Source organism: Syngnathus scovelli, chromosome 16 (assembly GCF_024217435.2).
Source record: "Syngnathus scovelli strain Florida chromosome 16, RoL_Ssco_1.2, whole genome shotgun sequence".
Classification (NCBI taxonomy): Eukaryota; Metazoa; Chordata; class Actinopteri; order Syngnathiformes; family Syngnathidae; genus Syngnathus; species Syngnathus scovelli.
The window spans coordinates 9714398-9725486 of NC_090862.1; the positions used below are offsets into that span (position 1 = coordinate 9714398).

Here is an 11089-nt window from a genome sequence, read left to right on the forward strand (position 1 = left end):
CTCCAAATGGACCCAAATTGGTACCGTTCGTTTGTGCTTTGTTTGTGCTGGTTTGTGCTGCAAAAAGTTTCGTTTGTGCTGCTTCCGTTTCGGAGATATTAGACATTTAATTTCTAGCGATGACGTCACCGTGAACTTGGCCCCCCGTTTTTCTCCAAATGGACCCAAATTGGTACCTTTTGTTTGTGCTTCGTTTGTGCTGGTTTGTGCAGCAAAAACTTTCATTTGTGCTGCCTCCGTTTCGTAGATATTACACATTTATTTAATAGCGATGACATCACGTAGCTCCGTCCCCGTATTTACTTCCAAATGGACCCAAAATAAAATAGTGCCGTTCGTTTGGGCTTCGTCTGTGCTGGTTTGTGCTGCAAAAAGTTTCGTTTGTGCTGCTTCCGTTTCGGATATATTAGGCATTTAATTTCTAGCGATGACGTAACCTCCAAATGAACCCAAAATGGTACCAATTGATTGTGCCGCAAAACAAATTTGTTTGCATGATTATAATCATACATCTTCATTAACCCCGTGTCATGTATTTTATTCTAACAAATTTTCACTTGACATCATAACTCTTCAATTCTTACACATGTATTATCCAACTAATTACCATGCAAAGTGACCTCTGCAGGCCGGTAAGACATATCGCAACAGGGTTTCATTAAGAACAGTGATGACTCTCTACACACTGGTGGCTCAAAACGGTTTCTATCTGGACAGTTGGGTGTCCAGGTAGCCAAGGAATTTTGTGAGGGCAAGATGGAACCACATGTATGGCGAGCATCACAGGCAAATAAACTGATGACCTTCGGAGTCCCTGAGCCAAGCCACCTGCCAAATTTGGCCACCCTGCGCAAGGCAAAGCAAGAGAAAAATTATTTGCCATTAGGTGACAAAAATCCAATTTTATCATTGCAAATGTTGAAATACAGTGCACCTCACAGTGACAGCATCAGACATTGGACTTGACAAGTTTTTCTGTCACTATTGGAGTCAAACACAAATGCATATGTATGTACAAGAGCTTAAAGAAATCTCACCCAATATTATGTGTTGATGCAACGGGCTCAATAGTTAAAAAAACTGATGAGGCCGAATGGCATGTCTGGCCATATCTTCCTGTATCAGGGTGTTATGACAGGGCATACCAGCTCCAGTGTCCCAGTCGTGCAGATGTTGTCAGAGAAGCATGATATTAATGCTATCACACAGTGGCTGAAGGAATGGATCCATGCAGGTGCATCTGTTCGTAAAGAAGCAGTAAGTGACTTTTCGCTGGCGATTCTTGGAGCTCTAGTCAAAGCTTTTACCCCTCATCCTGATTTGAAGAGCTACATCAATGAGTGCTTTAACATTTCACATGGGAATCAGCCTGGACATCTACCTCGATGTTTTGTCAGGGTAGATGTAGCACACTGTATTAAGATGATCTGCCGATGGGACTGCCTGAAAAACAAAAGACCTCGTGTTAAGGATTTCTTTGTCAGGTCAATTGCACAGCTTCTTAAGTCACAATGTTTGCAACATGCAAAAGAACTTCTCCGTGCTATCACCATTGTGGCATTGAGTGAGACAGAGGGTAATGACAGTTCTGGAGCCCCTATTCCATCAGAAAAGTGCAAGAAATACTTGAGAGCGCAAATCGCGGAGGAATTTGTCCCCATTTCAGATGAGGAAGATGAGGGACAAGAACCAGGTGATGCATTAAACCAACACATCCAGACTAATGTCCGACAGTGGGTGACAGAAATATGTGAGGAGAGCAGGTCACTTGCCATGGCTGATGGGGATAGAGACAACATCCACTTCCTCCCTGAGATTATTCCCCAAATAACAGGACTTGGAAGTTACTTGCCACTCTGGACAGCAATAATGGTCCCTCTCTTCAAAAGCACCAGCATCACTGCAAGTTCCGCAGCTGTTGAAGCAGAGTTCAAAAACATAAAAAAAGACCTTTTCAAGCATGAAAGCCTACCCATGCGTGTGGACCGGTTTGTTGCTCGTCATCTTTCCTTCATTGAAGGAAACATGCGGATTTGCTTTGCAAAACAAAAAAGTGAAAAGGATGAGTGTGATGCCACGACTGTCAAACAGCCTGACAACGTCTGCAGTACTTCTCAAACTGAAGTAGTAAACAAAAGGGAAAAAAAATCTCATCCTGAAGAAGCGGAGCCAGATGCATCTACTGACAGTGCAGTTGAAAACTGAAGAGGTTTAGCGGTCCCACCGAAGAAAAGAAAGATCACGTCATATCTTTCTCCTTGTTCTGAATGGCTGCATATTGATACACGAGTCGGCTGGAAAAAAGTCAAGGTACCATTGTTGAAAAACGGGAATCATCAACAGCCTGTTAAACTTCGCACATCAAAAGTGTTTGTGCTCAATACCTGTGCATTTGATTCTGTCTTGCAATGCTTATGCTGTTCTTTCTGTGAAAGTTTTTCATTTGAAAAGACTGTTCTGAACTATGAACATGGGAACCAATTCCTCCACCTGGTGAAAACCATCACAACACAGGGTGTGAACCAACAGGTATACTCACAGAGGGCAGAACTGCTGGGGCAAATATTCAAACCTGTCCTCCTGACCTCTGGTGCTCTCCAAATTGATGCACAATGCCACATCTCCACTGTAATTGAGAGCGCAATGAGGAATATCCTAAGTGTTCATTTGATAAAACAATGCTCCTCACAGTACTGCAGTTTAAGCCAACAAGTAACGAGGCAAGTTTCATTTGTTTGTGTAAACATTGCTGTCCTGCAGACCTGTGGCATGGCTTCTCTTCAGACTGCTGCTGAAGAGGGACTCAGTCTTCCTGACTCTCTCTGCCTCAGGCCAATAGAAAACCCTTCCCAATGTCCGTCTTCATTCGAAACACAGGACGACAGTACAGGCAAGGCTCTGTGTTCAGGTAATGTCACTCACAGCTACAATCTGGGAGAGTTTGTGTGGATTGGCACTGACCTTGGTAGCAGTTGCAAGGAAGTTGCCTTGCTTGAATTTCCCTCCAGTCTGGAGCTAAAAGAGAAGACATTTACTTTAAGAGCTGTCATTGGCTTTGAACCAGGACTGACCCAGGATTCTCTTGGCCATTATGTGGCATACTGCAGGAGGACTGCATATGCCTGGGAGATCTATAATGACCTGGGAAGTGGAGTGAAACCAGCATCAGTAAACACTAAAATCTTCCCGCATGCTGTGTTCTACACATTGCAGTGATACATTGTTTGAATTGTTGTAAAAAATGTTGATGATGTTCCCTTTGACAAAGAAAGTTATTTTTTCACGTTTTCAAGTTTCTTTTTCTGGCTGTCATCAACTTCACATACATGTATTAATTGTTGCATTAATCAATGTTTTGGAACAAACATAGACTCACAAGGTATTTAGGTTGCAGTGAACCTTTTACACGTCAGATTTAATTGAAAATAATGATCATATAGGCGTAATGATAACAAGGGAATTAATCGATAAGCACAATAAAAAAAAATAAGAACAGAAATATCCTCGTACCAAAAGCCGTTTCCCGCAGTGAAAGTTTTCTGCAAGACAAAAAGAAGAAAAAAAGACGAAGAACATATTTACCTTGTATTCGTCCTACATCAGGAGCATTCCAGTCCAGGAGCTTGAAATTCGCGACGAAATACGGTTACGTCATCGCTAGAAATTAAATGCCTAATATATCCGAAACGGAAGCAGCACAAACGAAACTTTTTGCAGCACAAACCAGCACAAACGAAGCCCAAACGAACGGCACTATTTTATTTTGGGTCCATTTGGAAGTAAATACGGGGGCGGAGCTACGTGATGTCATCGCTATTAAATAAATGTGTAATATCTACGAAACGGAGGCAGCACAAACGAAAGTTTTGGCTGCACAAACCAGCACAAACGAAGCACAAACGAAAGGTACCAATTTGGGTCCATTTGGAGAAAAAGGGGCGGCCAAGTTCACGGTGACGTCATCGCTAGAAATTAAATGTCTAATATCTCCGAAACGGAAGCAGCACAAACGAAACTTTTTGCTGCACAAACCAGCACAAACGAAGCACAAACGAACGGTACCAATTTGGGTCCATTTGGAGAAAAAGGGGGGGCCAAGTTCACGGTGACGTCATCGCTAGAAATTAAATGCCTAATATCTCCGAAACGGAAGCAGCACAAACGAAACTTTTTGCTGCACAAACGAAGCACAAACGAACGGTACCATTTTGGGTCCATTTGGAGAAAAAGGGGGGGGGCAAGTTCACGGTGACGTCATCGCTAGAAATTAAATGCCTAATATCTCCGAAACGGAAGCAGCACAAACGAAAGTTTGTGCTGCACAAACCAGCACAAACGAAGCACAAACGAACGGTACCATTTTGGGTCCATCTGGAGAAAAAGGGGGGGGGCTCGATGACGTCATCGCTAAAAAATAAATGTGTAATATCTCCGAAACGAAAGCAGCACAAACGAAAATTTTTGCTGCACAAACCAGCACAAACGAAGCACAAACGGACGGTACAATTTTGGGTCCATTTGGGGGGAAAGGGGGGGCTGGGTGAACTCTGGATGACCTATAAAATAATCGTTCATAACTAAAAAACCATAGCTGCACAAACGATGATTTTTGCTGCACAAACCGGCACAAACGAATCGGACTATTTTCCTTAAATTTTGCGAGGTTGGGGGGGCCAACTTCACGCAGGTCCGTTTGTCTACTTAATACGACGTCGTTTGATTTCCGGGGCTCTGTATCTTTAAGGCGCGCTCCGAGGGGCACGGCCAAGCGATGCTGACTCACGCACACACAAAAGCGAGACTTGAATTCTTGGTGTTACCGCAGCGGTGCTTTTCCTGGGGTACGTGACAGCTCCGCCAAGAAAGCCACTTACGTTCCACGCGGCACCGCTTCCTCTTCCCAGTGTCCATTTTGTGCTTTTTTTTTTTTTTTTTTTTTTTAACGTCTCGTTTCACAGACCGACAGGCAGGAGGCGTGCAAGCCTCCCTTCCTCCTCCCTTCCAATCTGCTGGGTGCCTCAACGTAGCAATGGGATGCTAAGGTAAGCGTGTTAATTGTTTAGCATTAAAACTGCTGTTTGACAGTTATTATTATTATTTATTTTTCTCAAATGATCTCAAGTGTTGGGTTTGATAGCTTGGGTCCTGAAGAAGGGGCTTGGTGTGCGTATGTGCGTGATACGCAGCTGATGCGCGCTTACGTGTATGCGCGTGCGTGCGTAGGTGTGCGTGTGGCAGCTGATGCGTTTGTGGCGGATCCCCTTATTGTTCCTCTGCCGGCACACTTCTTGCTTGCACGTCGTGTCGTACATTTAAAATCCTTCCGTCGGTCCGTCGGTTTAAATAGCATGTGTGCCAGTTTCTTATCCATTGGGAGGCGTTAATGCACTATTGTGATTACAGTAGAGTAAGTAAATGTAGCCCACGTGGCCTTTTTGGAAACCTATTTGGCTAGCAGAGAAATTTCCATTTGGTGAGTGGGAGCTCTCGCTGCGTCTGAGCGGCCGTGTTTCATCCGATGCGCTTCGTCACTCCGTCGATGCTTCGCCTCGCCACCGGGAGACAATGCTCTCGGCCTCCTTCACCATATTACCTTTGGGTCCTCAGAACACACGTTTGTCTGTGGACCAATTGGGTGTAATAGGTCTTGTCTCCACCGTGGGATAGTAGGAAACGCAATTTCGTTATCTTTGTATGTCTTGACATGTGAAGAAATTGACAATAAAGCAGACTTTGACGTCACTTGTCAGTGGTGGCCGCCGCGCATTTAAATGTACGAGGCTCGGCCGACCCGTGGGTTTAGCCTGCGAACCAGCCTGCGCAGGTTTCCTCGTCTTCCGCTCCAAATCGGCTCGGTGCCTGTACTTTTTTTTTTTTCGCTCGTGTGCTGCGGTGAGTGTGCGTGGCGTCCGGTTCTTTCACATTCCGGAAAATACCAACATAAACGGTAAGCGCCTCCTGGGATGTGAGACATGGGGCATGCACGGCTTAGCTTGCGGGTGCAAGGAAACTTTGTTTTGTTTTTAGATATTTTCAGAAGCAACACAGTTGTTGTTGCAGCGGAATTGAAGCGAGACATCTTGCGTTGCTTGATGAGGGAATGGGACCAAATCGCTACGACGTCAGATTTGAGAGACCGAGACGCCAGACGGCACCTTTCAGTGAGAGCTCATCGACAGGAAGTCCATATTATATAGGTAGTTCAAGCTATTGCTTGGACGTTTTCTGCAGCATATTCATTCAGAGGAATTTGAGCCGACCGTAGAAACCAGTGTTGGTACTTGACACAAGAGTGGAGCTGCCAATGTGAACTTTTTGACTGCCTTCTGATGTACTCTCCTTCACACGTACTTGTAGCTCAATGCTACAACGTTAACATTTTTCCCATCATGCCACAGGCTTTTGACTTGTGCATGTGTGAGTCAAAAGGCATTTTTTCAAATGATTTGGCCTGCCTTCTCTCAATATGTACGAAAATAGGTCCCGCTCTCAAATAGGACTTTGGAGCAACACAAGACGCGAGGATTTGTGAATGGTGAGCCTTTGACAATTTGGTTGGAAGCAGCCAAATTCTCAAATCCCACACTACACGAGACGCATGAGCGCTTAAGGCGGTAAAGTGTGGTCCTCATTTTGAAGGTTTACTCTTTCATTGTCATTGCAGGTCCAGATGACAGTTGTGGCCTATGTGCTTCCAAGCATGGCCCAAACTGGAGTGTGTTTGGTGTCACCCGTCATGTTGTCATTTTAGGTCCTCGCGGTGAGCGTTGAGGATCGTTGATTTTCGAGCAACACAGCAAAGCTGCGGTCGCCATGCCCATCCTGAAGCAACCGGCGTCTGGCTTCTCCCGGAAGAAGCGGCACTTTCGCAGCAACCTGAGCCGGGAGATGATCAGCACGCCGCTGGGTGACTTCCGCCACACCATGCACGTGGGCCGCAGCGGCAACGCTTTCGGAGACACCTCCTTCCTGGGCACGCGCTCAGGCCAGCCCACCACCGACTCGGCCTCCTTCCCCGGCTCCCCCCGTCCAGGATTGCTGTCGCGCGCTTTCCGCAGCAGCAAGCGCTCCCAGTTCACCACCCGCGTAGACCAGCAGCGAGAGCTGTCCCCGCCGCTCTCAGAAGGATCGTCTCCTCATGTCAAGAGCGCCATGTCTTTGCCCTTCCTCAACGCCGAGGACGGAGGCCACGGCACGGCGGCCGGGACTCTGTCCCTGGGTCCTCTAAAGCGGCTTGGCGAAAGCGCTGCGTCGGCCGCCGGGAGTCGCTTCCCGGAGCAGGTGAAGCCAGGTTCTGAGGAGCTCCCTGAGAGGCGCGGAATGAAACATGCCGAGTCGGTCATGTCCTTCCATGTGGACCTGGGCCCGTCCATGCTGGGGGACATCCTGGGTGTGATGGAGAAGGAGGACGTCGACCTCGAGGGCCATACCTCCCCACTGCTCGGCGCCCACCACGAAGACAACGTGAGGAGGATGACGGTGCTGGAGAAGGAGGAGGAAGCGTGCTGGAGGACTGAGACGGGGGCGCCCCACAGCGGCCGCCGCACCCCGGAGTTCCCCCCCAAACACTTACGGCTCCCGGATAGCCGCTCCGTGTCCAGCTCGGGCTCAGCGGCCCGCTTGTACTCGGCCGACACGGACAGCACCAGCTTCAGCGCTCCGCCTGAAGAGGAGAGCCACTTCTCGTCCTTCTTCGACGACGAAGATGATGAGATTCGCGTATGAGGAATGCGAGCAACCCTCGAGAGCGTCTGTCGCGAGAAACCTTTTTGTCTCCTCGGACTCTTTGAATACGGAACATTCCAGAAGAGGGCCTCCGAGAACAGAAAGGAAAAAAACGAGCCAGTATTTGATGTCGCCGTGCCTCACAGTTGAGCGCATCTGGGTTTCATGTTCAAACCTCTGCTTGGGCGCATTTTCTACCAATCCAATTTTAGTAAGTCGCTTCATAGCCATTGAGGGGCTTGTGCAAACGATTGAAAACTGGGGTGCCTGTATCAGAGCCGAATGTCACCCTGACTCTGTCACGGTGAACACCCCCCCCACACACACACACACACACACACACACACACAACTATTAACTTTACAAACATCGAGTAACTCTTTTGCTAACCAAAACAGCAACACCTTCCAAAACGCGTCCCTGGCGAATGAACATTTTGAATGAGGATGATGATGAGGTAATGAGGGTGTGGCCCTGTTAATTCCATAACAAATTCCTGAACAAATCCATAACTTTTCTGCATTTGCATCCTCCTCCGGCAACTTTCTTTTTTTGTCCCTCTCCGCACCGCCTTTCCTCTTTTTTTTTTTACCACGTTCACGCAGGTGCGCTACCGTGTGGTTGATACGGACTGTGGGGGTGGGTGTCAATTGATATAAACCAATCGTCTTTCCCTCCTCACATGCTCCTGGCCTGAGTGGCCTGGCTTGTGTCTCTAATAGGCGAGCCGCCGCACCAGCAGACTTAGAAAAAAAAATAAAGGGACGCAGAGAGACTCAGGCCAGCAGGCCAATCCTTGGCCGGCGCTTCGGGAATACACCCGGTTCTCCTGATGGTCAGTCCAGGCGTACCTGGTATGCTGATTGAGCACTCTAAATTGCCTGTAGGTGTGAGTACGTGTGCGGATGGTTGTCCGTCTCTGTGTGTCCTGCGATTGGCTGGCAACCGGTTCAGGGTGTCGCCCGCCTACTGCCCGATGACTACTGGGAAATACTAGGCTCCAGCACGCCCGCAACCTACGTGGGGACAAGCAGTACAGATAACGAATGGATGGATGAATGGTTTTCTCAGAAAAAAAAAATGACATTGTTGAGTATACAACTGGATGTTTTTTATGAAACCCGGAAAAGGATTTATGCAGCTTTTTAACAGGTAGCTAGCTTTGAGTTCTCAACACAGCTAGCTAGCTCTGAGGAGCCAATGAGTATGAATATTGTCTATGAATATGAAGCATCTGCGATGAGTATGTTTAATTAATTCATTATTAAAATATTCTCATGTAGAGGTTTAGAGTGAATGAAAGATGCGAGTTGAACAAAGTTTTTTTTTTATTTAGGATGGGTGGCTTGAGCAGTTTAATGATTTGCGATATGAAACTGATATTGCAGCCAGGCGTACCATCCAATACCGGTGCCAATCCGATATCATACCAGCAGTAATTGACACATTTATTTATTTACTTTTTTTGGTTAAAATGTTAAAAGGGACTTGATCAAGTGATACTATTTAAACAAAGAACAATAGTGAGCAACAGTAGGTATGAGAAAATAGGACCCGTTTATGTCATTATTTTCACCCCGGTGATAACAGCAGGCCATTTCAATTGATTTCTGGAAGTCAATACTCGGCAGCTGCGCTGTTAATCATTCCCTTTGTAAACGTTATTCTTCTTCATGCATTGGGAGTTTTTGTTTTATTGTCTCGTTTGCTCATCTAATTATGTATTGTTGGATTGCCACCGCTTCTTATTTATTTTTTACTCCAACTCGTGTTACAGGACAGCTTGTTGTCTACTGCGCCCTGGTGGTCATACAAGAAACCCCCCGTTTGGTGTTTTAAAAGGAGACAATCTAAGGTTTTGTAGCGTGTCAAATGTCAAAAGTGAGGTTTGGTTTTGTAATACGTGTTGCATCATTGACTGTAACCCTGCGAGCATTTTGACGTCTAATAGACGTCTATTAGACGTCTATATGCTACCCAGACGTCTCGGCTAAAAGACGTCTAAAAAAGGTCTAAAAGTGAAATAAAAATAGACGTCTATCCCGTTGACGTCTACAGCATAGACGTCTAATAGACGTCTATACTATAGACGTCTATTAGACGTCTATATGTGAAAGTTTTTAGACGTCTATTAGACGTCTATATGTGAAGTTTTTTTTTTAGACGTTTATTGAGTAGACGTTCGAATGATGGCTAATAGCTATTAGCGCGATCAGCACTAATCGCGCTAATAGCTAGTGATCATTTGAACATCTAGAAGTTTAGTCAACATTGAGGTTCTCCTTACCTTTGTGTAGTTCCAGGATGTTGTGAAAATGCATTTCATTAGTGATGGTCCAGGATGTGAAAATTTAAATTTTTTAATATAAAAATAGGTTTCAGTAACAGTCATACTTACGTTAGCTGCAGATATGAATACACCTTTTGATGTTAAAATTAACCAACACGATAATTGAACCTAAATAAAAACATTTTTCAAACCATCCAACCATCACAATATAGTTTTTAAATCATATGTTTAAAAATGTAAAAATATATATTCAATATTAAAAACCGGATTCGGTTGAAGTTGGGAAATTGTGTAAAATGTAAATAAAAACAACATACAATGATTTGAAAAGCCTTTTGTCAGTCTTGGATCAGGGAGCGGACTCGGATGCAGTCTCAATCAAAAATATTCCAACTGGCTGGAGACAGAAAAAAACTCAAAGCGCCTCTAACAGAGGGAAATCACGGTGGCAAAACAATACTGACAAAACACGGAACTCAGGCTTGACAAAAAAGGGTATCTCACAATGGTATTCTCTACTGGATATCTTTAACTCACGCAATCACTGGTGCTCGAGACGAGACAAGACGCACTGGCACAAGACAAGGGGAAGACACGGACTAAATACACACAGAAGGGCGAGGACACAGGCGCAGACAATTAAGCCCAAGGACACAGGCGGACACAATTGGGATCAGGGAATACAAGTCGACAGAAGCACAGAGGAAAGAGCCACGAACTGAAACGAGAGAGGTAACAAAATAAAACAGGTAGTGAAAATACGACACACAAGACAAGACAACAACAACCCCAAAAAAACATGATAGCATGACACCTTTTCAACCTATATTCAATTGAATACACTACAAAGACAACATATTTAATGCTCAAACTCATAAACTTTATTTAATTTTTCAAATAATAATTAACCTAGAATTTCATGGCTGCAACACGTGCAGTAGAAGTTGGGAAAGGGCATGTTTACCACTTCGTTACATCACCTTTCCTTTTAAAAACACTCAATATGACAGGGCGAGTGATGCGTCAGTGCAGTAGTGTTGGAGTAGTTGGCCTGTAGTTTGTGCATGCTGCATG

At 45.4% G+C, this 11089-nt stretch overlaps 1 protein-coding gene across 5 annotated transcripts; it reads left to right on the plus strand.

The window, feature by feature from the left end:
* Window positions 1-4788: 4788 nt before the first annotated feature.
* Window positions 4789-10337, plus strand: LOC125983653 (cdc42 effector protein 4). Of its 5 annotated transcripts, XM_068653497.1 has the most exons (3): window positions 4789-4841; window positions 4959-5042; window positions 6028-10337. In XM_068653497.1, the coding sequence occupies exon 3, from the start codon at window positions 6814-6816 to the stop codon at window positions 7723-7725; it is 912 nt and encodes a 303-aa protein (XP_068509598.1). In that variant the 5' UTR covers window positions 4789-4841; window positions 4959-5042; window positions 6028-6813; the 3' UTR covers window positions 7726-10337. The 5 variants fall into 5 exon arrangements, with proteins under 5 accessions (XP_068509598.1, XP_068509599.1, XP_049601055.1 ...); XM_068653498.1 differs by lacking the exon at window positions 4789-4841 and having other exon boundaries at window positions 4946-5042; window positions 6665-10337; XM_049745098.1 differs by lacking the exon at window positions 4789-4841 and having other exon boundaries at window positions 6752-10337.
* Window positions 10338-11089: the final 752 nt, after the last annotated feature.